General features: G+C 54.0%; 1 protein-coding gene and 1 pseudogene across 3 annotated transcripts; one reads left to right on the top strand and one right to left on the bottom strand.

Moving 5' to 3' along the window:
• The first annotated feature begins 1,774 nt into the window (after positions 1 to 1,774).
• On the top strand, positions 1,775 to 25,899 carry GGT7 (gamma-glutamyltransferase 7). 3 transcript variants are annotated; one of them, XM_075438759.1, is made up of 16 exons: positions 3,506 to 5,027; positions 5,201 to 5,324; positions 5,563 to 5,789; positions 7,093 to 7,244; positions 8,767 to 8,881; positions 9,403 to 9,470; positions 10,153 to 10,226; positions 10,682 to 10,875; positions 13,148 to 13,235; positions 13,986 to 14,113; positions 17,871 to 17,959; positions 18,835 to 18,987; positions 19,517 to 19,634; positions 20,353 to 20,490; positions 21,479 to 21,578; positions 23,140 to 25,899. In XM_075438759.1, the coding sequence occupies exons 2-16, from the start codon at positions 5,309 to 5,311 to the stop codon at positions 23,301 to 23,303; spliced, it is 1,824 nt and encodes a 607-aa protein (XP_075294874.1). In that variant the 5' UTR covers positions 3,506 to 5,027; positions 5,201 to 5,308; the 3' UTR covers positions 23,304 to 25,899. The 3 variants fall into 3 exon arrangements, with proteins under 3 accessions (XP_075294873.1, XP_075294874.1, XP_075294875.1); XM_075438758.1 differs by lacking the exons at positions 3,506 to 5,027; positions 5,201 to 5,324 and adding an exon at positions 1,775 to 1,958; XM_075438760.1 differs by lacking the exons at positions 3,506 to 5,027; positions 5,201 to 5,324 and adding an exon at positions 5,348 to 5,448.
• Positions 15,712 to 17,652, bottom strand: LOC142363542 (exonuclease 1 pseudogene; annotated as a pseudogene).
• Positions 25,900 to 27,994: the final 2,095 nt, after the last annotated feature.

Here is a 27,994-nt window from a genome sequence, read left to right as displayed (position 1 = left end):
ATCATCTCTGCATCTCCCCAGCTCAATTTCCAGGCTTGCAAAGTCTCTGCTCACGGTTGCTGGGGTTCAGCTGCCTGCAAGTGACAGAGCGGGACAGCGGGTCGGTTTTGGTTTCTCAGAAACACGGGAGCAGCAGCGGCTGGCTTGGTCTGGGGCAAGCAGGGTCTCCAAAACCCAAGAAGCGGGAAGTGGAGCCTTGTCTTCAAGCACTGCTGAGTCCTACGTCTGTCTGACAACTGGGGATAGTGTTTGCCGAGACCTCCTGGGACAGCAGTGTCCTTGCCCGTGCTTCCTAGGGTGTTTCATTTCGAGGACGTCTGTTAATAGTCCGCCAGGCAATGGGTGGAAGAGGATGCAGTATGCACAGCGCTCCTGGCCGCCGAGGAGCTGCCTTGGTGGGGAAGGGCCCACCTCCAACCGCTGCGGATGGGAAGGCTGGAGAGGTGTCTGAAAGCGGAGCAGGCTGAGCCTGGCTTGCAGAAGCCGTGCTGTCCTCCCACGAGCATTTGGTTAACAGCTGGCAGCACCCGTTATGCCCTTTGGCTGCTGGAGGGCACTCGTGACACCTTCCGCTGCCACAGCAAAGGAAGGTTTCCATCGCCCTGCGTTAGGTAGCACTGAGCGAGCTGCTGGAGCTTCTCACGCAGGGAGAAACAGAGGGCATGAGCTGGCTCCTTGGAGGACAAGAAAGCAGGACACACACCTCTCAGGTGACCTCCCCAGAGCCAAACAGCCCCGCGCTCAACACGCTCCCTCTCCCAAAGCAACAGACGTCCAGGACAGGTGAGGTTTTTCAGAGCTGGCAGCCGAACGGCCAAGCACGTGTGCCAGGCTGAGAGCGAGAGGCCAGTGCTGCTGCTGGGGGGAGGCGGAAGCATTTTGTGCAGCCCAGAATGAAACCACCTCTTCCATCTCCCAGTTACTTTCCTGGCGTTCTCTAGGTCAACCTATGAAAGAACTGTCGGGGGAAAAAATGAAATGTTTCAGCCAGGCTCATTTCAGAAATGTCCAGGCCTACATGCATTTCAGTCAGAACTCTGCCAAATGGGAGCTGATGGGAACCATGGCTCAGGTTTGCCCCAAGCACGGCCGGTTCTGCGGCCCCAGCTCAGGCTCTGCCTGCCCTAGGCTCTGCTACGTCCCAACACATGTGCCGGTGCCACTGGGCCGGGGCTGAGCCTGGCCGGTGTCACCCGCACATCGACCGGAGCCTGCCGTGCCGCAGGGATGCCATGGCCACCAGCCGTCCCCTCCGGCCGGCCACGCACCAGGCCCATGTTGGGAGGCCGAGCTGGCTGGGGGGGAGGGAGGACGCACCCGGCCGCCCTGCGACAGGGTCCCACGGGCGCTGGGCCCCCCTGGCCGCCGTGGTGAGGGGCCAAGGGGCGGCCGGGAGCCTCCTGGCTGGAGCCCACGTAGGTCCCTCAGCAGAGCCCTTCCAGCCGCCCGGGACGGGGCTGGGCCCGACCATCACGGAGAGCGGCCGCCCCTGGGCTGAGGGGGCCAGGGCTGAGGGGGCCAGGGCTGATCCCCCCCCCGGGTCTGAGCGGGCCAGGGCTGAGGGGACCAGGGCTGATCCCCCTCCCCCGGGTCTGAGGGGACCAGGGCTGAGGGGGCCAGGGCTGAGGGGACCAGGGCTGATCCCCCCCCCGGGTCTGAGGGGACCAGGGCTGATCCCCTCCATCGGCTCCGGCCCAGCGTGTGGAGCTGGGGGGACCCCGGCCCGGCCCCCGCCCGCTCCTCCGGCCCGGCCCCTTCCGGCTCGGCAGCGGCGATGGCGGCGGCGGAGGCGGGGGGAGCGGGCGGCCGGCAGCGGGCCCTGGCCGCCGGCTCGCCCGTGGACTACATGAGCATCACCAGCTTCCCGCGGCTGCCGGAGGAGGAGGCGGGCGGCGCGGCCGAGGGCGGCCCCCGCGCCCGGAGGGAGGAGGACGCGTTCCTGGGCGAGCAGGACACGGGTGAGGGACGCGGACCCCCGGCCCCCACGCCGGGCCTCGGCTTCCCCGGGCCCTCGCCGGCCTTGCGGGGCGGGCATGGAGTGAGGGGGTGCTTTGGTCCTTGAGGGCCACCCCCCCTCCGCTGATCGCTCCCCCCCGCAGCGCTTCGCGGGGACGTTTCTGGCTTTCCCCGCGTTGTGTTTCTCCGAGCGACGCTGCCCTTCACAGGTCTCTGCCCCGTCGCCCCGAAACCCGCGCCGCAGCGGGCCCCGCTCCCTCTGCCCCGTCCCGCTGCCAGCGCCGGGCGCGGACCCGCTGCCCCGTCTCGTCCGGTGCCGTCCCGCGGTGTCGGGGCCGAGCTGCTCCGTGCGGGAACAGGCGCTCAGCTCGCGTGAGAGCAGGGTTCGGTGCGGTTCTGGCTGCGGGGTCTCACAGAACCCCAGAATGGTCGGGGTTGGCAGGGCCCTCTGTGGGTCACCCAGTCCAACCCCCTGCCCAAGCAGGGTCACCCAGAGCAGGCTGCACAGCACCGCGGCCAGGCGGGGCTGGAATATCTCCAGAGAAGGAGACTCCACAGCCTCCCTGGGCAGCCTGGGCCAGGGCTCCGTCACCCTCAGAGGGAAGAAGTTCTTCCTCATGTTCAGCTGGAACTTCCTCTGCTTCAGTTTGTGCCCGTTGCCCCTTGTCCTGTCGCTGGGCACCACTGGAAAGAGTCTGGCCCCGTCCTCCTGACACCCACCCTGCAGATATTTAGAGGCATTTCTAAGGTCCCCTCTCAGCCTTCTCTTCTCCAGGCTGAACAAGCCCAGCTCCCTCAGCCTCTCCTCATAGGAGAGATGCTCCAGTCCCCTCCTCATCCTCGTAGCCCTTCGCTGGACTCTCTCCAGCAGCTCCTCATCTTTCTTGAACTGGGGAGCCCAGCACTGGACACAGCACTGCAGATGGGGCCTCACTAGGGCAGAGTAGAGGGGAAGGAGAACCTCCCTCTTCCTGCTGGCCCCACTCCTCTTGATGCACCCAGGGATCTCATTGGCCTTCTTGGCAGCCAGGGCACGCTGCTGGCTCATGGTCACCCTGTCGTCCCCCAGCACTCCCAGTCCCTCTCCGCAGAGCTGCTCTCCAGCAGGTCCGCCCCAGCCTGTACTGATGCCTGGGGTTGTTCCTCCCCAGGTGCAGGACCCTGCCCTTGCCCTTGTTGAACCTCATCAGGTTCCTCTCTGCCCAACTCTCCAGCCTGTCCAGGTCACGCTGGATGGCAGCACAGCCTGCCGGTGTGTCCACCACTCCTCCCAGTTTGGTGTCATCAGCTGACTTGCTGAGGGTACACTCTGTCCCTTCATCCAGGTCATTGATGAAGAAGTTAAACAAGACTGCTAGACCGGCAACAGAGGGAACTGGGACGTTTGGTTTCTACCACCTAGAAGATGCCGTTGAAAGGAGGAAGCTGCTGTTGTGCTGTGGGTGCTGGGGACAGACCCCCGAAGGGCTGATCAGTCCCGCGGCGCAGCGCCTGCCCAAGCCCGCGAGCGGCTCTGGGCTCTGCTGTCCCCTCCACGACGGCTCCAGAGCTGAGGTGGCCCTGGTTCCCCAAAGCACAGGTTTCTCCGTGAAGCCACGTCTCCTTCACAGCTCCCACAGACACCAAGTAGGGTTTGGTGGCGTCCCTTTCAAGCGTGGACCGTGGTGGTGGGATGGGCTCCTTGCCCTCTGTGCTCCCAGCTGAGCCCTTCCAGCCGCTCCCGTCCCCAGAGCACGGCCCCGCTGTCCCCGTGCAGCACCGGTGGTCGCAGACCGGGGGACGTGCCCAAGGCCGTGCGGGCTCTCGGTGGTGGAGGGCAAAGGGACAGCTGTGTGGGTGGGAGAGGCCACCCCGGAGGGCTGTGGCCTGTCCCCTCCCAGGGCTGCTCCCTGGATGCTCGAGTCCCCTGGCGCTGGGCTGGCCTGTCACCAGGCGTCCTGGAGGGGTCGGCCGGAGGAGCCCAGCTCTCCTCACTGGTGCCCCGCTGGGGGGATGCCGGGGGCTGTGTGTGACATCCCCCCCCCCAACCAGCATTCCCTCCCAGGGCAGTCGCGGCCCCCGCCGCAGCACCCCAGCCATTGCCCCCCTGCCAGGCCTCCTGCACGCTGCAGGCCGGGCTCCCGCAGACCAGACGTGCCGGTGAGGGGCTCTGTGCGGCGCAGAGGCGCGGGCTGGGAGGGCTGAGCCGTTCCCGGTCGCGCTCCCAAATCGCCGCAGCACGGGTGAGAGTCAGTTCACCCGACGGGGCTTCCCTGGCTGCAGGGGGTTTACTCCTGGTTGCAGCATCGCTGAGATCTGACGGTTGGACCTGATGATCTTAGAGGTCCTTCCCAACCTTAGCGGTTGTGTGATTCTGTGAACTTAGAATGAACCCCCGGCCTGGCCCCAGGACGGCTGCACCCTGGAGGTCTGTGTGATGCCATGGCGAGGACGGGGCTGGCGGTCCCCAGGGAGATGCTGCCAGCCCGAGCAGGCGGAGAGGCACGGCGGGGTGACAGGGGACGCGGGGCTGCCTGCTCGCTCCCTTCCCCCAAACGCAGGGGTCACCCCCTCTGCGGAGGGACCAGCTTCTTGTCTTTCCCGCTTGGTGCTCGTCTTCTGCCCACCATGGATGCGTGGGGCAGTGCAGCCGCCGGCTCTCGGCAGCCCCTGGAAAGATGCGTCCCGGAGTCCTGGATGATGCCCTGAGCCGCTTGGTCCCGTTCAGTGCCCGCCAGGGACGGGCACGTCCCCACAGCTGCACCGGCAGCTCCGTGTGCCCGGCAGCGCCCGTGCACAGGCAGAGCACGCTCAGCCGGCGTCGTCCCCGCCGCCAAGGCGGCAGCTGACGCAAGCAGAGATTCAAGGCATCTTTCAGAGCAGAAGAGAGACTTCTTCCTCCTGCTGCGCGCTGCTGGCCGGCTGGCGGGTGCCCAGCAAAACCCTGCCCCGTTGCGTTTGCCACCTCGGAGCTGGGCGTTTGGCGAGCCGCTTGATTTCACTGTGGGCCTCGTCAGCTGGATGGGGGAAGCAAGAAATTAAAGCCGAGCCTTTCGTGCCATCAGAGCGGGTGGACGCCCCGAGGCCCTCCGGTTTGTAGGTTTGCTCCTCTCTGCCCTCGCTTTGCCTTGCTTCCGTAGAGGCATCTCCTGTGCCCAGGCCACACGTTTTGCTTCGCCTCTGTATTGCTCAGGTGCTTTAGCTCAAGCATAGCTCCAAATAAGGCTGCTGGATTTTTTTAATATCTTAACTTCCTCTTCCTCAGTCCTGCTGCATTTCAGAGACCTGTTTGCAAGTCAGTGCTGTGTTGAGAACCCCAACAAACGGAGCAGTAACTGTGGGTCCATCACCGAAGACTGACGAATGGACTGAAATGGAGCAAAATTCAGGTTTTTTTGCCCCTCTCAATCTCCAGGGAAGTCAGTTTGGAATAACTAAAGGAAGGGATCAGTAAAATGCCCTAAAGCAGCATCTGAGCCAGAAAGTCTCTGGAGAGCTGGGATCAATAGGAAGGTAATAGCCTTGCTGGAAGGGGCTCGGTGTAACGTTAGCACTGGGTAAACACTGCAACAAGAGCCCCGTGTTGCTCAATCACTAACGCTTGTTTTCTCCCTGCTGCCCACAAAGACCCGGACTCCTTCCTGAAGTCCGCACGTCTCCAGCGCCTGCCCTCGTCCTCGTCCGAGATGGGAAGCCGGGACGTGTCCCCTCTCCGGGAGACCAGCAAGGACCCTTTTTCTGGAGACTGCAGCTGCCGGCAGGATGGGCTGACCGTCATCATCACTGCCTGCCTGACCTTCGCCATGGGGGTCACGGTGGCCCTGATCATGCAGATCTATTTTGGGGACCCTCAGGTAAGACAAAACATGGCTTTGCAGTCAGGCTTCGGCTCCAAAAATAGGTGTGATTCCACCCCAAATTGTCTCAGAAGCCTTCTGCTGCGGCTGGGGGTTGTGCTCAGGGAGGCGAGCGGGGCTCTCAGCGCCTGCCCGCGTGGCCGTGCCTGGCAGGGTTGGGGGTGTTGCTGGAGGCAAACGGGCAGCCCCGCTGCTGAGTCTCCAGCTGTGGTTTGAGCCAGATGTGAATGCTTTCTGAAAGCAATTCGTAGTTAAGCAGTAGAAGTCTTTCGTACTTCTCCCTTGAAGAGAGTTTTATGGATCTGTATGCCCGGGCTCGCGTCTGGAGGGGTCCGTCCAGCACCAAGCAGGAAAACAGCCAAAACCAGAGCTGAACCTGCTGCTAACCTGCCCCACAGACCAGTGCTAAATTGCAGAGCAAAGGCAGCGTGGCCATGGGGTCGTACCTTCCTGCAGGACATCTCTCAAGTGCTGCAGCCTGCGAAGGGCCGAGGGGCAGCCGGTAGCCACCATCAGCTTCTCCATGTGCCACCCAGCAGGGCAGAGCTGCCTGCGGGTCCACGTGAAAGAGATTGAAAGAGATTTCTTTTTTTTTTTTTTTAATTTATTGCTCTCTCACTGGCATGCGAAACGCAGCCGTTGGGAGCGGAGCAGCTTGGCCCTGCGGCTGGCGCTGGGAGGAGGCTGTGCGACGCAGCCCCTTCCGCGGCACCGCTGGAAGGGCCAGTCCTGCCCGACAGCCTGCCGCAGCCCTTCCAGCCTTGCACTTCCCGAGGCCGCGCTGGCTCGTGCTGAGATGCTGCCATTTGTACCGTGGGGTTAAAGTGAACCTTGAATAACTTCCTGTGACTGCGTTAGCGCTGGCGCCAGGGAAGGATGGGAACCAAGCCGTGGTACTGGGGAGGACGCTGCGTGCTTGGCAGCCGGCCTCCCGTTTCCAGTGACCGCGTTGCTGCAGCGCAGGGGCAGCATGCCGTCGCCCGTTGCTCTTGAGGATTAGCCTGACCCTGCTCTGGGGTTGCAGAGGACAGGGTGAGATGTGGCCCACCAGCTTAGCATGTCTGCCGTTGAAAGCCGGCTGAGCTGATGGCCACAGCTACACGCAGAGTGGCCACAGCTGCCCTGGTGCAGGGACGTGCCAAGGGACGCATGACTCCCCCCGGCGTTTGGAGGCACCTGAAAATGCAGACCAGCCACAGCCTCGGCGCTGGCCTCGGGCTTCAGGTCCCTTAGAGCTGGGTGAAGATCTGGGCGGCCCCAGCACCCCTGCCCGGGCACAGCCGCTCTCCTCTCTCGGCAGATCTTCCACCGCGGCGCCGTGGTCACGGACGCTGCCCGCTGCACGGCGCTGGGCATAGAGGTGCTCAACAAGCAGGGCTCCTCGGTAGACGCAGCCATCGCCTCGGCCCTCTGCGCGGGAATCGTCAACCCCCACACGTCAGGGATCGGCGGGTAAGTGTCGAGGGCTCACCACCGTGCTGTTGTCCCCAGGCAGGTGGGTTCCCCACCAGCTGGGACATGCCTTCATGGTAGCCCGAGTCCTGGGGTGCATCAAGAGGAGTGTGGCCAGCAGGTCGAGGGAGGTTCTCCTTCCCCTCTGCTCTGCCCTAGTGAGGCCTCATCTGCAGTGCTGTGTCCAGTTCTGGGCTCCCCACTTCAAGAAAGATGAGGAGCTACTGGAGAGAGTCCAGTGGAGGGCTGCGAGGATGGTGAGGGGACTGGAGCATCTCTCCTATGAGGAGAGGCTGAGGGAGCTGGGCTTGTTCAGCCTGGAGAAGAGAAGGCTGAGAGGGGACCTTAGAAATGCCTCTAAATATCTGCAGGGTGGGGGTCAGGAGGATGGGGCCAGACTCTTTTCAGTGGTGCCCAGCGACAGGACAAGGGGCAATGGGCACAAACTGAGGCAGAGGAAGCTCCAGCTGAACCCGAGGAAGAACTTCTTCCCTCTGAGGGTGCCGGAGCCCTGGCCCAGGCTGCCCAGGGAGGCTGTGGAGTCTCCTTCTCTGGAGATATTCCAGCCCCGCCTGGCCGCGGTGCTGTGCAGCCTGCTCTGGGTGACCCTGCTTGGGCAGGGGGTTGGGCTGGGTGACCCACAGAGGGCCCTGCCAACCCCTGCCATTCTGTGATTCTGTGATTCTGTCTCTGACATCAGGCGGTCCCACGGGGAACCTTCCTGTGCGAGGGACAGAGACCCCCAGGGAGGGAAAAGCTGCGTCTGCCATAGTGGCTGCCAGAAAGTCCAAACCTCAGTCTGGAGAGGGTTGAAAAAGGGACCACAGGCTGCCAAGCCCCTCTGCGAGTGCGCCAGGAGCTTGCCACACCCTGGGCTCAGTCCCGATGCTTTCAGAGGTTGAGTGCTTCCCCCTGTCAGCTCTGCTCCCGCTGCAGCAGGAGGCTGAGGTCCGAGCCGGGCTCCGGGCAGCGGGCAGGGAGGCATGGCAGTGAGGGGTGGCCTCCTCCCAGCCCTTGTCCCCGCGGTGACAGCCACCGGAGCCTGGTGCTCTCGGCTCTGCAGGAGGTCTCGAGAGCGTTGCATAAAACACTGACACCTGATAGCTTCTCCAGGCTGTGCCATGGATTGCTCTTGTAAGCAGAAACCTTGTTTTGTTGCAAAACTGCTCGGATTAAAAAAAAAAAACCCAGAAAGCCCCAGCCTGGCAGTGGAACAGAGCCAGCGGCCCTTCAGCTGGGCTGGCAGGGACAGATCCAGCCTCGCTGCAGGCTCAACACCGGGGCTGCCTGCGTCCCACGCCGGCCCTGGCTCGGTTGTCCTGAGCTGCTCTCCGGGGAAGGGCAGCAGCGTTCCCCTGCACTGCTGGCCTGTCCTGGGTCACCGCTGAGGCCGGTGACCTGCTGTGATGGGGCATCATGCCAGGACTGGCCTCGGCCCCAGTGGCACCCACGCTCTGCACTTCGGCTTTGCAGCAGCGGCTGGTGCGGGGACAGCCGTGCCCTGACCCGCGTCTCGCTGCAGGGGTGGGGTGATGCTGGTCCACGACATCCGCAAGAACAGGAGCTGGGTGATCGACTTCCGTGAGGTGGCTCCCCTGGGCATCCCGCTGGAGAGGGACCTGCAGAAGGACACCAAGGTGAGGACCAGCATCCCACGCTGACCCCTCCAGGGCTGTAGCTGGCTGATGGCTCCAGCTCTCCTCTCCCCGCAACTCTCTGGCTGAGGGGGAAGTGACAGGAGGACTCTCCTGCCATGGGAGATCCCAGGTCCTACAGACGTGGGGAGTCCAGGGAAAACACTTCTTTGGCAGCCCCAAAACGCCTGGAGCCTGCAAGGCTTGGGGGGCAGAGACATATGTCCCTCCGGCAGTGGGGAGCCGGGAGAACAAGAGTGCCAGGAGGGAGCGCAACCCCGCGTCATTCTGCTGAGTTATTTCTCCTGACCAAACAGGGTAGAGACCAGGATTGAACTTGCCTCTTTCCTTTCAAAAACTTTTATTCCCTAATTTAGTGTGTTGCTACAGACCTCTTCCCCTCTCCTAAAGACCATGCAGACACTTCCCATGACTTGCATCTCCTTGATTTGCAGCTGGGGACCATGTCCCGTGTCCTCACGGGAAGGAGACTACTCTTCCTTTTTGTCCTTCCTATCTTACAGCCAGGTCTGCTCGTGGGGGTGCCAGGCATGATACAAGGCGTGCACCAGGCGCACCAGTTGCACGGGAGGTAAGACACGAGGCTGGCGCAGGCGGGCTGTCCTCGTGCTGAGCAGGCTGTGCCCTGGAGTCCCCACGGGCGAGCTGGGAGCACACGGGCCCTCGCCATCAGACCACGTTCTCAGCCACCAGTTGAAACCATTAGCTAAGGGGTGCTTGGAGGCTTGTGTTGAAAAATATGTTCATTTTTGTGGTACTTTGTTTAACAAAAGAAAGAATTCAGCTTGGTCAGGTTTTCTGCCAAGCAAAATTTTGGCTAACAGGACGGACGACAAATGTTCTCTTAGAAATAGGCGCAGAACATTTTCATGCTTGTCTGCATTTTCGCTCTCTCTTTAGCTGGACCCTACAAATTGTGGCTGTCTGGTGCCCTGTTGGGACTGGGAGGGAGGGGTCCGAATGACGTGCCTGGGGCCGGGGCCTGGCTTGAGATTGTGCTGCAGAGATGCCCGATCCCCTGTCCTTGCAGTGACATTCCTCTCTGGTGCACATCGTGGAGCACTGAGATGATCCTGCTAAAAAGAAACAACCCCCCCTGAAGGCTCGGTGCTCCTTTTGGCCACCTCCAGCCCCACAGCCTGGTCTTCCAGGAGCCCCCTGACCGCAGAGCCCTGCGCTTTCTCCCCCGACTCTGCCCTGCTGCAACACCCTCCCCCAAGGCACGTTTCTCCTTGTCCTTTCTCCTTTGGCAGACTCCCGTGGTCTGAGCTGCTGGGCCTCGTGGCCGGTGTCGCCCAGGAGGGCTTTAACGTCACACGTGATTTGGGTGAGTGCCCGAAGGGGAGCCAAGGGTGGCTCCTCGGCACGGAGGAGCATGCTGGCAACTGTGCTGGGGTGCGAGGCAGCTGGGGGGTAGGTCGTTATTCATGGGAAATTAGGGCTCTTCGGACCTGGCGATGGATGGGGTTGGGAGCCGCAGTCTGCGAGGGGAGAGCGTGGTGGCAGTGAAACTGGAGCCCTTCCCCAGGGCTGGTCTGGGACAGGCTGGAGCAGCCCGCACTGGGCAGCCGCCCAGGGCCAGCCAGGGAAGGGTGCTGGGGTTTCCGTGGGTTTCCTGCCCAGCTCTGATGGGCGCACGCTCCAGCCTCCCTCCAGTTCTGAAATGGGACAAGAGGCAGCACCAAGCCTCCAGCATCGCCGCCGGGCGCACAGTGACTGCGGGTCCCCTGCGCGTTCCTGCAGCCTGGCTTTTCTGGACGTCCTTCCCCTTCTCACCCACAGCCAAAGCCGTAAGCGAGCTGAAGGAGCTGAACTACTCTGACAAATTCCGGGAGATCTTCCTGCCGGACGGCCAGCCCTTACTGCCTGGCATGTTTGTCAGGCGCCCGGACCTCGCGGCCGTCCTGGAGTTGGTGGGAGTGGAAGGCCTGTCAGCTTTCTACAGCGGGAACTTGACCCAGGAGATCATCTCCGAGGTGAGCCACGTCTGTCCCTGTCTCTGCCCCAGGCCACACGGCACAGCCCGGGCCAGGGGTCGCCTGCCATGTCACCTGCCTAAGGTGACAGCCTGGAGATCAGCCATAGCCAAGTGTCAGCACAATGGTGGGGACAAATGCATGGAGCCTCCTTTTTCTTTCCTGCCCCTGTCACTGCAGTGGTATAAGTGACACGCAGGTCACTTCCACAGCCTGCAGAAGTGAAACCTCCATTTCCTCTGGAACCAGGACAGACTGTTTTGTCGAAGACAAATCTCAATTTCAAGACCCTCCCCTCAGGCTTTGTTAATATTAGCGACAACCCCTTCTTCCTCGTAACAAGAGGTGCATTGAGAAGCAAGTTTTTGTTGTTAATGGGACTAAGATACAGACTCCAGGAAAATGGTTTAAAAATAAAACCGTGAGCCTTGTGAGCAGAGGATCAGACAGGCTTGGTCCCCCCTAGCGTTGCCCTGGTTTAACTCCTGTTGTTAGAGGTGCTCTGGAAAAAAATAGCAACGACAAACAAAGTAATTATTCTGGTAAAAAAATCCAAAACTTTTATACCTGTGTAGCTGCCGTCACGGCGGTTGGTGGCACCATTTGTCCTTACCATTTGGTTCAAGTGATGCACCTTCAGCATGTCACCAGCAATCTGGAATGGGCTCATTCAGCTCAAGCCTGAGACATTTGTGAGCCCTGTATTCGGAAATCTTCTCCTGCGGTTCACCCGGACCACAGCAGAGGTGGAGAATGAGGAACAGGACAAGTGCCAAGCTTGTGATTCATCTCCTCAGCTAAACCCTGCTTTATCACCCTGTTCCCCTGACCTGAGGGCTGCCGCAGGGAAGCACAAACTCCCTACGGAGGAGCAAGGCCCAGGGCTGCAACACCAAAGACCTTGGCAAGCTCTGGGATGAAGTGCGCAGTTCCAGCTTCGGCTGCAGTGCAAAGTGCTGCCTTCCCATAGTGTTTATTGTGCCAGCAAAGGGAGGCTGTCGACGTGGTGAAATCAAGTCAAGCTCCAAAACACCCTACGCTTTGTTTCCGTCCCGCGGCAGGGAGGCATAGGTGCAAAAATGTGCTCACTGGGGAATGTGAGATGGTGTCTGCAGCGTGTGGCTGAGCAGGGCTTCTCCCCTTTCTGTGCCATCAGGCTCCTCCTGCCCCGCTCCCGGCTGCTTCTCCCGGGCTTTCATCTCATCCTGTCTGCTCATCTCGGCTGCTGGGTTCAGCCTGGCCTGGACTGCTTTGGGAAGGGGACAAGGATCTGAAGTAGGGGCTGCATCTTCTTTTGCAGCTTTGGAGGGGTTTGCCATGCTGCCTCCCACAACGCGCCCTGCTCTAGCTTTCCTGCTCCAGCGATTCATCCGTTTCTGCCAGAGAAGAAGTTTTCTTACCAAGTTCGCTGGCTAGTTTAAAAATCAGAGCATGCACAGGTTATTTGTTCTTGGCCATTTTTGGATGGAAATCCAGAGGGCTCATAGCAGCAACTCGCCCCAGCAGAACCTCTCAGCAGGTTGTGTGGCTTCTCCTGGGTGGAAGGAAGGAGTTGACCCACGAGCACAGTACCACCTGTACACTGCCTGAGAGTATTACCTGCCTCAGGGGATTTCAAGATCAGCAGAGTGCAGTTGTGGCGGTCCTACCTTGTCTCCACCAAGACTGAACCACAGAAGACCTGCCGTGGAGGGAACTGCCCATCTTTACTGTGTTCGTGGAAGTTACCAAGCCCAGTAAATTGTACTTCTAGGAGAGTCTTATGGAAAGACTAAGGCTACAGCAGACCCACTATCACCTGAAATAATTAGAAATAGGGTGGGAACTGTATGCTAAAGATTTCTGGTGATGGCAACCTGCTACACCCAGGTGCCTTCTATTCTGGATCCATATATATCTTTTTTCCTGGTAGTATTCACATGCTTCGTGACCTTTAATGTACTTATCCTTGCCACACAGGGGAGGGGAGGCTGCGAGGCAGTGCCAGTCCCCGTCCTCATGGCTAGGCAGAGTGACTTCAGAGCACCCATGGGGTGGGTGAGCTTTCGGAGGTGAACTGCAGAGCCTTGCAGCAGTGGCGAATGGTGAGCCAGGCCACCCACGCCACGACAGCACGGATTTTGGGGGTATCCTGGGGAACCTGGCACTTGGCTCGGGGACCTCAATGGTATTTGTTTGAGAATGCAGCATGTGTTCACCTGGACCAGCATGAGGAATGCAGAAAGCCTTGGCTCGGCTTGCTCAGCATGCACTGCTTTGCCTTCCCACGCAGGTTCACAGCTACGGAGGAGTCTTGGTGGAGGAAGACTTCAGCAACTACAGTGTCACAGTGGAGAACCCCGTCCATACGGTCTATCGAGGTGAGCGCCTGACCCGTTGCCAGGCGACTCCAGGTAAAAGTTTGCTTCACCTGGCGAGAGGTGGCAGCAGCGTTTAACAGGAGATGGAGTCAAAGCTGCGCTGAGGTGTCTGCAGAAGAGCCCTCCAGGGGGTTTCCTGCTGTTGCCTGCTGACACTAATGCCTTGTAGGCAGTTCAGGGGGTTTTATGCGCTTTGAAATGGGCCTGGTTTTTCCTTGGTGGTGACTGATGGTATTTTGATAGCGTTAGAGTGCAAAGATGCAACATGATCACGTACTGATGCACTGTCTAGATAGAAGCTGGACTATAGGCTAGCGTCTACGTCTGAAGCCAGTTCCCAAAGTTGAACTACAAGGGAGGACATCTTACTGTATGCAGAAAGTTTCTAAAATGTTGTTCTTGTCTAGAAATCCGTGCATTTACTCTCCTCATAGCTGTAGTGTTGCAAACCCATTTTGTCTCAGTCCTTCCATACTGCAGTCCAGAAACCAACCAGCCAACCAACAAGACCTGAATTTCAGATGTAAAAAACCAATCCCTGTTTGGGCTTCCTTCATGCGTTGTAAAGAAACAGGAAGATACAACAGGACTGTTTGGGGAAATCTTTTTTCAAATCATGTTGCTTTCTTTTATTTCCCCTCAAATCTGGAAAGGTTTCCCTGTCCCTAAGGACACTACCTTATGGGAAGGTACTATAACTGGACAGTATCTGACAAAAGCAGCTTCATTCCTCTCTTCCTCCCTTCACAGGTCATCTTGTTTTCAGCCCCCCACCTCCACATGCAGGTCCTGCACTGATCACAGCGCTGAACATCCTTGAGGGCTTTAACATCACGAGTCAAGCATCCAGGGGAAATACATTGCACTGGATGGCAGAGGTAAGAAGAGGTTTGACATTTGGCTGAATTTATTATGCTGCTGGAGAGTAATTTGTATATTCCTTGGTTGTACAAAAATGTTTGTAGATAATTCCGGGAGGAGAATGAGCAAATAGACTGCTCAGCTGTGCTGCTGCCTCAGGTAGGTGCAGATGCTCCTGCTCAGCTGAGCTCTTTCTTGCTTAGGCAGAGCTTTTCAGAAGAAGAGACTGTGGCTTTTGCCCGTCTCTTGTGTGCGATCATCTCTTCCGAATGACCCCACAGCAGCTGAGGGTGGTCCCATCTGTTTCCTCCACCTCTCACGCTACGGTGGCCCTGGCCGTACCGGAGCATTGCTAGGGCACCGCGAGGCGAGTGAGCAATGTGATGCTGCAAGCAAGAGCCTAGACGTGGTGATGACAAGGAGAACTGACCCAGCACTTTATAATTTTTTTAAATCATTTTAGCCCACCTCATGATCTCAGTGGTCTGGATCATGATTTTTCCAGTATTTAGGGCTGTCAGCCCTACCAAAATATTGCAGCTTCCCAGGAAGTCAAGTGAGTGCTCTGCTTCCTGCTGTGTAAGCAGAGTTGTGTTCTTAGATGCTTAGCAGATCCACAGCTGGGTTTCACGAGTTCAGAGTTTTAAGCAAGGCTGTAACCTTGTAGCAGACAGGACAGTGGGTGCTTGGAATTTATTGCCTCTCAGCAAAAACGCAAGAACTGGAGGTGTTACACGCTGCTAGGCCTGAGTCGAGGCAGAGAAGATTGACTCATTTACGTTATTTCTGAGCTCTCTGCAGGAAGTTTTGGATGAATCTGTTTGCTCTGTGTTTGCACCAGGCCAAGAGTTGGTTGTCAAGTCCCAGCTAGGAACAGCAACCTCCAGATAAAGGGTAGTGACTTAGAAGTTCATTGAATCATAGAATGGTAAAGTTTGGAAGGGACCTTAAAGCTCATCTGGTTCCAACCCCCCTGCTATGAGCAGGAACATCTTCCACCAGCCCAGGGTGCTCAGAGCTCCATCCAGCCTGGCCTTGAACCCTGCCAGGGAGGGGGCAGCCACAGCTTCTCTGGGCAACCTGGGCCAGGGCCTCACCACCCTTATGGGGAAGAATTTCTTCCCAATATCTAATCTAAATCTGCCCTCTGTTAGTTTACAGCCGTTCCCCCTTGTCCTGTCACTACACCCCCTTGTGAAAAGCCCCTCTCCATCCTTCCTGGAGGCCCCTTCAGGCACTGACAGCTGCTCTAAGGTCACCCCGGAGCCTTCTCTTCTCCAGGCTGAACAGCCCCAACTCCCTCAGCCTGTCCTCATAGGAGAGATGCTCCAGCCCTTGGATCATCTTCGTGGCCCTTCTCTGGACCCGCTCCAACACATCCATGTCCTCCTTATGTTGGGGGCTCCAGAGCTGGATGTAGGACTCCAGGTGGGGTCTTGCGAGAGCGGAGTAAAGGGGCAGAATCACTTCCCTCAACCTGCTGGCCACGTTTGGGTGTTTTTTTTTTTTTTTGTATCTGAAGGATTTTTATTCATTAGTATAGAACTGTACCTTTCAATTCACGCTTTTATAAAACAGATGATCAATCACTCAGACTAAAATATATAGTCCATTTTCAAAGCATCTTTTCTATATTGATGAAATATCCAGAAGGTAAATTTTGACAGTGATTAAAACTGCATCGTCTTGTGCACATTGTACGGTTCATTGGAAATACAGCTCTCTGAACATGACTACGTTCCAAATGATTGAAGATTTCTTCTTCTGTTTCTGGAGTGAGCTGTATATTATCTTTGATTGGAGACAACAGATCTGACTTTTTACAAGAAGGAAGTTTTTCATACTCTCTTTTGAAGTGGAAGTTCTTCCGGAGTTCACTAATGGTGGCTTGCAGTCCCAGCGTATTTTCAGCATCACAGTGATTTCTCTTCTGCACAGGTGACATTTTCCTGCTGAATCTGCTTACTTTAGCTGGTATCAATGGCTTGAGCTTTGTTACAATACGTGACCCTATGTAACTGGATTTACATAAACCAGGAACTTTGGTCTTTATGTTAGCGTTTTTCCTGTCAGTTTGAACAGCAGAAAATACTGCAGACCGAGTACATTGAACATCAGTCAGTTTTGAATTGGAGCCCGATTCTTCATCTGAACTGATGTTAGACTCTTGAGGTACTTCTGAAGACTCCAAACTGCATTCTGATGGCTCACAAGACCTTTGAGAATGTGATGACTGTTCCAGTTCTGTTAAGGGAGAGGATTCGTCCTCCAGTTCGCCACATACTGCCCCACTCTCTGTTTGTACCCCATTAATCAGATCTTCCTGGGATACCACACAGTTGTTTCTCTGTTGGTGTTGCTGTGAAAATACAGTATGAGATGGACCAGGATTTCCTGAATTATTTATGAGGCTGCTAAACCACTGGAAGCAACTTTTCTGCGTTTCTCCAGGAGGTGTAAAGATAGTCCTTGTTGATTTTTCAGTTTCTGAAAATCGAGAAACATATTCTGCTGCATGTTTTACTTCCTGTTGCTGGCAGTCCCGCTCAGCATCTTGAGTTAGATCACTGTCATCCTTCTTTGCTCTACCATCAAACATAATTACATCATTGCAGAAAAACCTGCTTTTTGTTCCTGGAACAATTACAGCATCCTTGTCTTTTTTTTTCCTTTGTAGAAAGGAAGCAAATTTATTTCTAACTCTAGGCAGGGAGTTAGAGCTTTCTTGAGTGACAAAATTCCCTGAAGAATCAAGGCTTTGTATTGTTGAGACGTTCTTTTGTGCTTGACCATCATCATCATTCTCCTTCTTGAATTTTTTTGCTTTTGAAAATGACTATTGGTTCAACAGGTCTCCATCTGAGATTTCTCCTAAATCACTCCTTGGCCTTTTTGCCAAGAGCTCTCTGCCTGGAAGTTTTAGCCCTTTAACACTAATTATCTTCTCCATGCCTCTGGTGGTTGGTTTCTCTGGTAAATGCATTTTATGATTAACGGTATCTGCATTAGGGCCAAGCTTGTAGTCTCTGCTCCAAATGCTGTTTACATGATTAGCATGTCTGTCATCCCAGCCGTGACTTCTCTGCTGCGCAGGCTGTGCAGTGTCATTGTTATAGTTATCAATTTGTTCCATCGTATTGACATCAGTGTTGCCAATGGCAATTTGAAAAGCAGTACCATCACCAAAATGTCATCCTGCAAAAATGAGTGTTTCTGGATCGATATCATCACCATATGCATTCAGAGGAACTAATTTTTTGTTGATAGGATCAAAGACTAACTGATACAGGAAGTTATTATTGGCTTGTGTAAAACCCTGAATGTATTCTTCTGGTACTGTTATATTCATCTTCAGGTACTGAAGTAGAAGAAGAAAGTAAGTGGCATCGTGGTGACCCTGCCTGCCAGCTGGCAACGCAGCTGAGCCGCTGAGCTGGGCTGAGCCAGCTGGTCGGCTCCTGCCAGGCGTGTTCCACCTTGTACAAACACTGCTGGATGCGCTCAGCTCCCCCAGCACACTGTTTGCTGTGCCAGACCGATGCCCTTTGGTCCCCATACCCACATGTGGCAGCCCTTGGCACTGAGGTATTCCCAGGACCAGGTTTTTATACATTTTTCTTCATAGGCTTTAGCCAACATGCCCGGAGACCAAATACCTCCTCCAGTTTGGACTAGCAAAAGTTGTATTTCCAGGGCTACCTAAATGTTTTTCTTTCTTTCTTTCTTTCTTTCTTTCCTGCTTTCTTTCGTTTTTTCTTTGTGTGTTCAATTTAGACGTTAAAAATAGCCCTGAGTCTAGCTAGCAACCTGGGAGACCCGTCTGATGATGTGTCCGTCACTCACGCTGCAGAAGACATGGTGAGGTAGGTCTGAGGCTGACAGGCACGCTGACAATTGCAAGATGCATGGTTGGATATCATTCCTGGATTTGCTCTTTTCAGTGCACAGGGAAACCTGAGGTTTTTCTACCTCTGTTTTACTGAGGAAAGGTCAGTTCTTGAGTGTCCTCCTAGGGCTCACTCTTCTACAAGGATCACAGCTGATACTGCAGGGCTCCAGGGATGAGTCATGGGATGTCCTGACACAGAGGTTTCCTGGAGCCACCTTGATCTTGAGGGTTCCTTCCACTTTCTCACCCCTCTAAGTATTCCTTCTCAGCAGGACAGATGAATGGCCATCCACATGGCCATGACCACACATGCAGTTTCTGGCTCTCCTGTCCGCACCGTGGGGCTCGGTGTCTTTGCAGCACACCCAGGCACGCGGAAGAGGCCAGGCTTGGGTTCACCACTGCAGACAGAGCCTGGGAGGTCCACGGCGTTGCTGCTCTGTGCGGACCAAGCCATCTTGTCTCCTTCCATTGGGTGAACCGAAGGAGCTCCCTGTCCGCAGTGCCAGCCCCCTCAGGGAGGCACCGCCAGTAGCTGTGTAGATGTACCCCCACAGAGAATCATAGAATCATTAAGGTTGGAAAAGACCTCTAAGATCATCAAGTCCAACCGTCACCCCAACGCCTCCATGCCTGCTAAACCATGTCCGCAAGTGCCACATCCACACGTTTTTTGAACGCCTTGAGGGATGGGGACTCCACCACTGCCCTGGGCAGCCCGTTCCAATGCTTCACAACTCTTTTAGTAAAGAAATTTTTCTTAATATCCAATCTAAAAGAGAGACCCAGAGATGCTCGTCTTCCTAGGCTCATGGCTTTCTTTCCTCTTTCCCTCCCTTGTTGTTGAAGTAAATCAGAAGCTAATTCTCTGCGCCAGCTGATCAATGACTCCCAGTCCTTCTCGTCTGATCTCCGCATGCCTCACTTCTCCGTGGAGAGTGGACCCGCCGCTAGCCAGGTCCTTGTCATGGGACCCGATGACTTCATTGTTGCGGTTGTAAGGTAAAGGATTTACTTCTTCCCTCCATAATGTACTCAGAGGGTGGGAGCAGGGAGAAGAATGCAGGTTCAGCAGGACAGGATGGGACCAGACCTGGTGCAGTTGGGCTACTCTGTGTCCATTAGTGCTGCAACAGGAGGAATGGGGAGGACGAGGTGGAGGTGTGTGAGCTGGTGCTGCTCTGCCCCGTGCAATCCTACAGCCTTCTCACAGTGCCACATGTCTGAAATGGCCTGAATCTGCTCCCAGAGCTGATGGCCAGATTTGAGGACTGATGGGGCTTATGGAGACAGATCCATCGCCTAGAGGGGAATCCTTAAACACAGGGAGGGACAGAGCTGCTGTCACCCACATGGTTCCTGCTCCTAAGTGCAGGGAGACTTCCACTCCTTACACCTAACCGGTCCTAAAGAACTACCGAAGAGTCTCTGTCAAGCCAAGATGGGACAGAAAATTGGAGCCCTGAAAGCCTCAAGGTGTACAAAAATCGCTGGGAGGGTTTTTATGGGATTTCTTCGTGTTTCTTTTCAGTTCTTTGAATCGTCCCTTTGGCAGTGGAATAATAACACCCTCTGGAGTCCTCCTGAACAGCCAGATGTTGGACTTCTCCTGGCAAAATAAAACAACAAACCACTCCATTCCCAGGCCGGTAATGAATGACATGACAAATTCTTTATTTGAGCTGTCTGTACCATTTTTTCCCAATTTTATTCTCATCTCCACAACAGGGAGGCTATTTTATGCCTTATTAATAACCGAGAGACAGCAGTCTGTAGAAAGCTCCTATTTTTTCATTATATGAGTCCCTGCAACACAGTAAACAGAAGGCTTCATGTATATCAGTTATCAGTGTAATGCGGTTTTATCCAACGAGGCTGAACGTCTCGGCTACCTGTTTTCCCTGCAGTCCAGATGCACTTTAAAGGAACCATCCTTTTCTGTGGACTTGAATTAAGGGCTCACTTTATGAATTGCTGGTCTGCAGGTTTAAAGTAACAGTGGAAAAAAAAAACTTCAGGTCTTGGAAAGAAATAATTACAGATGAGTACTGGTGGCTTCCAGTGCTGCCTTGTTGTTTCTTCTTGCCATGTATTGTAAAAGCATCCCACTTTGCTGGGTTGGTGCTTCAGAAGTGGGTAAAGGCCCTGTATACCTCCTGTAAAAGAGCCACAGCGTGAGACGGGATGGATCCTGCTAATACCAGAGAGCATTATCACAGCAGTGAGGATGTCAGCCTTGTAAAACTGCACAAGTGCAATTACTGGCTGAAGCATAAAGAGTAAGAAGTTAACCTGTGCAGCCTGAGCACCAGCAAAGCTTTAGCTGGCTTGTTGAAATTCTTCCGTGTGTGTTTTCTTCAACTGCAGCAAAACCTCATTCAGCCTCGGAAACGGCCGCTGTCTTTCCTGTTGCCCACCATCGTGAGACCGTCCGAGGGGCTGTGCGGGACGTACCTATGTCTGGGAGCTAACAACGGGGACAGAGCCTTGAGCGGCATCGTTCAGGTGGGTGCCATGTCCGGGCAACCACCCTCTCAGAGCAGCTGTTGGGCTCAGCACTGAGTAGGGTCCCCTGCTGCAGAGCAGTCTTGCCCCCCCTAACATCCCAGGCTGTGTAGAAACCGGTGGGCACAGGATTACCAGTTCAGTCTTTGACATCACCGCTTCCACACGTTCAGTTTTACAGATCTCTAAGACCTACTGGTTTACTGCTTTTGCACCTTTCCTGGTGACACCGCTTATAATTGCAGAGGAAAAGCATCTTGGCAAAATCTGTAATGGTTTTGTGTCATTTTAATACCTGTTCAAAGCTAGTCTTAAGGATCATTGGGGAAAAAATATGAGCATTTTGTATTCAGAGAATTGAGGGAGACCAGCAGCCCTGTAGCCCTTTTCCCTATGAAAAGCTCCGTTCAGTGCATTCCCGACTGAAATCCTCCCTGCTCAGCTCTTGCTGTAAATTGGGCAGCTCCTCCTAACCTGTGATTTGTAATGAGGTGAAGTACTTGCCAATAGCTTGATTGCATGCACAACAGAAATGGATTGCTAAAAAGAAAGGCACAGCTGAAATTGGCTCCCATTTTCCTTACCTTTGGAAGGCATTATTCAGAGTAAAACTGAAGCCAGCCATGGCTTCCTAATGCTTTGTTTGGAGAAGTCACGTGCTGAGCTTTTGGCCGTAACAAGCATATATTTAGAGATGACATCATGTTCCAGACACACAACTCTCCTAATTTAGCTGGAACTGTGTGACAAAATGCCCATGTAAGCCTGAAAAGGTCCTGCTTTTCCACCAGCAATATACAGGCCGTATTTCCAGGGTCTCTGTGTGCAAAACCCTGCATTAGTTCATGCAGTTTGGTGAACGGCTCAAAATCTTCTTTGCCTGCTGCATCTGCAGATGTTGGAGCCACCAATTAGAGGGATGCTTGGGAAGCTGGCTCCTATTCTCTTTACTTTTTTTTATTATTGAAGATCTTTTATTCTCTTGCAGGTTTTGGTAAATGTTTTAACATTTAACAAGAATCTGAGTGAAAGTTTGTCACTTGGTCGACTTCACCCACAGCTTCAGTCCAACACCTTGCAGGTTGACAGTGAGTATGGACACTGGGTGTGGTGCAGCCTACAGATCGAGCACGTTTAGAAAAGGAGCAGGATTTTCTTAGCACATTGCTGTGGAAGTGCGACAGCCCAGCGCACAGCTCACCATGTTCTAGGGTCCCCAGTGGGTCCGGAGGGCTTTGGGGAAGATAAAAAGCAGCAGCCTAGCTTCTTCAGAGCTTGGAGCCCTTGCTGCACCGTGCCCTCTCCCTCTTGTCTTGGGGATGCGCTGCAGCCCCTCCAACACCGCCTGTCCAAGCTGCTCCAGGTGCTGCTCCCCAGCTCTCCCTCTGTCCCCGCTCACCTCCTGGTAGCAGCCTTATCCTGTCGTTAAAACCTGTTGGCGATCTGGTGCCATTGAGGCTATCCAAAGAAACAAGATTGCAACCACAGCTTCACCCAGACAGGTCCTGAAAGCTAGCAGATCTTCCTAGGCTTTATTACCACTGCCATAAATGATATGCTTCCACTTCCCAGTCCGGGTCCTGTAACTCCACCAGCTGGGGAGAAGACAAGGCTTATGACAGGGCTTGTAGCTTGGCGTGCTGGAAATGCAGCATCAGTGCTGACACTCTGGAGAATGTGCTGCCAGCTCGTGTCCTTGTCATTACAAGTCTTGGTCTATTTGATGTTTTTCACACAGCCCCATACCTTACCAGAGTGAACCGTAAGTGAAATTTAGTTCTCATTTCACACAAAATAGCCAAAGTTTCTAGGCCTTCCCAGCGGAAAATCTAAAAATGTCTGTCGAGTGCGACCTGCAGACTTGGAAAATAGAATGTGATTGAAACAAATCCAAAACTTCAAAAGATCCTAATTGGTGGGTTTGGACATTTGGCATCAATAAGATCAGTGTTAAGACACTTCTGCAATGTGTATAGCTTAAATAACTGTGGGGGTTTTGTGTGCCTGTTCGGTTTATCCAGCTGCATCCCCAGCTTTGTCTCCTCAGGCACTTCTGTTCATGCAGAAATTACAAAACATCAAATAAACAAAATAAAAGCAGAAAAGCAAGCAACCTAAGGTAGATGGCTGGAAGGTTAAGAAATACGTGAAGGGGAAGTTGGAAGGCTTATCACAAAGTTTGTCATTTGGCAACTTGTTTTACTATCGTTTGTTTTGATCATGGCCTTGCATCTTATTTTGATTGATAACTGTTAATACTATTATTTGTGATTAAGCTCTTAAGAGCGAGGACTGCCTTGTGTTCTGTAAGCAGAATAACTACAGTAGGTGCCAACAACATATTTTCCCCTTTTTCCAAAGAGGAGGATCTTCCACATCTTTAAACGGCCTTCTGGATCCTCTCATTTCCCCCACCATGCAGGGCACTGCCCAGCTCTGAAAGGCCTTTGCTGACGAGAGCTGGGAGGTGGCTCCTTGGAGCAGCAAGTGCTGGTCCTCCTCGGCAGCTTGGCTCGCCCTAGCTGGGACACCTGAAGTGGCTGCGGGCAGCTTCCTTCACACTGGAGGTCCCATCAGGGCTAGGACAGAGCTTTGCATCAAAGGCAACAGTGGTTTCAGCTACAAACTCCTCTTTTCAAATCCCTACAGGTGAGTTTTCTGAAGAAGATATTGAGTGTCTTGTAGCCAGGGGCCATCAAGTGGATAGAGTCAAAGTGGTCTCCCTTGTCCACGGGGCCAGGAGAACCAACAGTTTCATCATTGGCCTGAAGGACCCCAGGAGTGCGGATGCTGCTGGAGCCACAATATTGTAGGACCTCCCCGATGATGTTCTCACTGAACAAGGCTTGAACGAATCAACCCGAGTGACATGCATGCTCTGAAACGGCCCCTTCTCCATCCCCAGGGCGGGAGCCCTGCGTGCACACTGCTGAGTAGACCTTCTGCATTCCCCACCCGGGACGACACCAGAGGGGTCAGCAGCACCGTCTTATAGTGCTCTGATTTTTTTTTCTTTTATTTTTAAATTATTTGAATTGCAAGCAGCCCAGTCCTTATTACAGGCATGCAGGGAGCACACTTTTCTTTTGTCAGAGTCTTGCTAATAATTTCAGTCTTTTCAAAAGCCCAGTTCTAGCCGGCATCTTAATTTTAGTGAGCAGGAACATTAGCAAAGGAAAAACCAGCTGGTGATGATACTGTCATCTTCATCTGCCTGTCTTTCCCAGGTTCATTCTTTGCCTCTTGAGTAAGCCAATAATTAATACAGCCTAATGTAGTGTTTGTGGGTGCCTGTAGCTGGAGTATCAGGGAGCCCTTCCATACTCCGTACGGGCCAGCTGATTTTTGCTGGTGTGCACCCTCCCGTGTTGGTTCCTTTTCTTACACCACTACATACTTTGAATTTTGGGAGTAAATATTTTGAACTGAGTCGCGGCGCAGACCGACTGGCAGTCCGGTTTTGTAACCGGAGCAATCGTTTTCAACTTCTAACAACTTGCGGACCCCCCAGTAGTTTTCTTACAGACGTTCAGCCTCCTCCGTAGTGAATTTAAGCTTAGTGGTAACAGGCTTAACTTTCTTAGGTACTTTTTGGCGATATCTTAGCAGTACTCTGCAGACTAGTAAAAAAATCCACAGACTTGTAAAAATCTACAGACCACGGACTGAAAACCACATGGAGAGCATTTAGGTAGGTTCAGGGCTTTCCTTACACTGCCTTATCTCAATCTGCTCTGAAAGCCTGAATTGTGCCATCCCTGTGGGGGCTTGAGATTTTCTGCTTGCTAAATTCATGCCTGTACTTCAGCTCCGTGTTTTGATGCTGGTGGCTCTACTGGAGAAGCTGAAGAGAGTGAGGGAAAGGGTACAAAACCAAGAAAACGCTTCTGGGAGAATTTTCTGTCTGCAGCATATAGTGCAAAATATAAGAATACTTCTGCATTTCTTGTCTGAAATAGAGTGAAGACATAATAGCACATCTGACAACTGCACCACTTCATTCAACCCAGATTTGAATGTTTCCTTCTCTTTTTACCAGCAAGGTAGACAGACTCCGGGCACTAAAAAATTCTGGGATTTGATCATTTTCTGTGGTCTAAAATTGATGTTCCTTCATGGCGCAAATGCGTCTATGGCCACAGTACATATTATATATGTATGTCCACTTATGGTTGTCCTGGTCTTTCATTTGATGATTACTCCAGTCACCCCAGCCTTCCTCCTGAGGGATCCTGCAGCACCCATCTGTCTCGTGCCTGGTGACACTCGCTGCCGTTTGATGGGGGGAGCGCGCGGGTCGTTGTGGGCCGGTCGGGGCTCCACAGCTGATAATCGGACTAATCGTTCCTGCCACCTGCCAGCTGAGGATCTCAAAGCATCTTACGTGAAGCCTTGCATGTTGCACCGAGGCAGAAGAGATGCTTTTATGTTCTGCTGAAGCGCAGCCACCCGTGAGAATAGCACAGCAGCTACCTAGCAGACGGGAACGCCGATGGTATTTTCTGTTGCAAATGTGTCAGTGGCCTCAGCTGAGAGGTGGGGGAGGCACAAGGTGGTCTTTGGGAAGTTGTCTACTGTACCACCACGCTGCCTGTAAGGCAAGAAGAGACTTTCTTCACGGTAGGGACATCAAATCTCTATTTTTCTGTCATCAGCACTAGAGTTGGTCACTGCCCAAAGTCAGAGAGTTCATAAAACTTTATGTATCTTGACGCAGACCTCGTCAGGTTTCACAGGAAGGGAAGGATGCGTTTTTTTGCATAGAATCTCACTGGTGGAAATTTGGAGGTTTCTGGTACGGTGCAGCAGGGATCTGTCCCTTGGGCGTGGCGGTTTACTGAGCACAGCTGCAAAATAAGTGGTCAAGTCATCGTCACTGCAGTACTTCGCATGGAATATCACAAAACACTTTGAAAGATAAAATTCCTCCTTATTAACTGGATTCACCAACTCACTTCTGATGCTGGAAACTGTGTATTATTTGGGACTTAAAGACTCTGGTCTTGATACAAAAGGGCACTTACACGCCCCGAGGTACAATTTCACAGCTGTGATTCAGAATGTTAAAATAAAGCATGTTCCTAAGTGCTCCACTGGATCATGGCCTATGTTGCAAAAAAGAGAAAATTTAAAATAATTGGAAGATGGGACTTAGGCCCCTAGGTCATCACTAAGAGAAGTAAAGATATTTTGAATGATTTCCCATTTTCTCTGTTTAGAAATGGCATCGGTATAGCACAGATGTATTTGATACGGAAACCTTTAATCTGCTAATTGGCCCAGTGTCTCTGATACTTTGAGTCCATCTGTTGTGATAAGATCTGATTAATTTAATGTGTGGTACCAAGGAATACCCGATGTTTCCTTCTGTATAGGTAGATATTGTGAAATAAAGGGCCGTATTCTGGAGACGTGTGTGCAGAGTAACTGCATTGATTTCAGCCCAGCTATTGCAGACGTCTTAACAGCTCTGAAGCAGAATTTGTCTGAAACTTTTCAATGAACGTGTCAGTGAGGAGCTCAGAACACAAAATACAAAATATAAAGTGGCAAAGTGGCTGAGAAAAACAATAAAGAAAATTTTTAACAGAAGAAAACCAAACAAAATAAATTGAAAAAAAAAACCTTTGCTAAATGTGACTATTGAGATCTGGAACGGGATCAGCTTGTCTCTGCCCATGTTTGCATTGCTCCCCATCAATGTATTCTGGTTTTTACCATCGGGATAAGCTGGAGACGGGCTGTGCCATCAAGCATTAGCTCAGTTTATCAGTGTTGCTGCGAAGGCTCGACGCCGTTCGTGAGCACAGTTAACAAGCAGTGCTTTGCTAGCTTTAGATGCCACTGTTCGCCTGCGTGCATCGAGCACCGATGGCTGCACAGAAAAGCCTGAAGGAGGGATGAGGCGGAAGTCAGCGCCTGGGGACAAGGGTGCTCCGGCCCCTTGGCTGTGCCATTGTGTTCCCCTCACTGACCCGTTCTGTGCGCGGACACTGAGAGGGGCTGGAGCCTGCCTTATCGCCTGGTCTGGACGTGGGCAGGCGCTGCTGGGGTGGTTGGGGTGGTCAGAGGCAGCGAGAGCAGCCCAAGGGCTGCCCTGGGCACCCTGGGTGCTGCGGCAGTGCAGCGAGCAGCTCAAGCGTGTGCCTCCCTCTGTGCCTTGGGACCAGGGGCTGCCGGGGCAGGGAGGGCAGAGAGCAGCCACCGTGGCCAGGGTGGCAGGCTCGGGTCCCCAGTCTGCAGGGGTGATGACCAGTGTCCTGCAGCTCGGCTGTGGCCCCGCCAGCATCTCGCTGAGGGATTCCTCGGCTGGGGCAGTGAGTCTGGCAGTGCCTGTTCGGGTCAGCCGGTCGGCTGGCTGCTGGGCCGGGGTGGATGCTGCAGGCTGCTGCTGGTGCCGGGTCAGAGCCTCCTTCCACCCGCTGCACGCACTCGACAGGCTTCCACGGGCTGATCCCGGGCTCTGACTCATTGGAGAGAAAGGGGAGTCAGGCCTCGGTAAGCACCGTGAGATTAACCTGCACCTCCTTCATGAATACATTAAAACCACTGAATATTTTGTAAGGTTCCACAAAGAATCCGGTGGGGCGGGAAGAGCTCCCGTAGCACCCAGGCATTTTCATCACAGTGGTTGTGGAAAGCTCTTCCGTACTTCAGTGCGGGGCATCTGCAAGCTGGCCAGGGAAAGGAGAGCTCTGAGGGGCAGAGCTGGCTTTCGGAGAGGCAGGGCACGATGGCTCAACACATCCGTGTGCAGGGCAGCAGAGCCTGTGCAGTCGGAGCACTCGGGCGGCGAAACGCGCTGCCCACAACAGGCCCTCCAGCGGCCACAGCTCTTTCAGAGGCAGGTTGTCCTCGCCGAGCTGACCCTGCTGCCCGGGGAAAATCCCATTTCACAGCAGCTACCCGGCAGCCGTGAGCCTCCATTGGCAGGACCGTCCCCAGCACGGCCCAGCGGCTCTCGCCTCCCCATCTCCTCGGAGCTGAGGAGAGGGTGACACCTCTGTACCCCCACCCCATCTGTCACGTCTTTAGCTAACTGCCCACCTCTCTCACCACACTCACAGTTTAACAAAAATCCCAGATCAAAAGGGATTGTGACTGCAATGCAGCAGGTCTTCTCCCTTCCTTCCCTCTAAGTGAGCATCGTACCAGTATTTGAGGAGAAATTATTTTGTTCAAGTCATTGTATGATAACAAAGTTTGGAAAATCTAAAGCTGCTCATGAGTCCACCTACTTTTTCTGTATAATTCCTTTCCTTTGAAAATACTGTCCTGTGAAAACGCATGTAAATACAACCACGGTCTTGACTGTCGTGATCTCAGATGCATTTCTGTTTTATTTGCGGACAGCGAAGCAGCTGGAACAGCCGGCTCTGTGTGCTGTGCTGTGCTGTGCGTAGCCCTCCTTCTTCACGGTGTCCACGCTGCAGGTGACGTCGTATTAGCATCTATCATTTGTTTTGCAGCAAAGTTTCAGAATGCAAATCAAAATGAGGGTCTG

The sequence above is a fragment of the Opisthocomus hoazin genome, chromosome 18 (genome assembly GCF_030867145.1).
Source record: "Opisthocomus hoazin isolate bOpiHoa1 chromosome 18, bOpiHoa1.hap1, whole genome shotgun sequence".
In the NCBI taxonomy this organism is placed as follows: domain Eukaryota; kingdom Metazoa; phylum Chordata; class Aves; order Opisthocomiformes; family Opisthocomidae; genus Opisthocomus; species Opisthocomus hoazin.
This window is presented reverse-complemented; position numbering and strand designations above follow the sequence as displayed.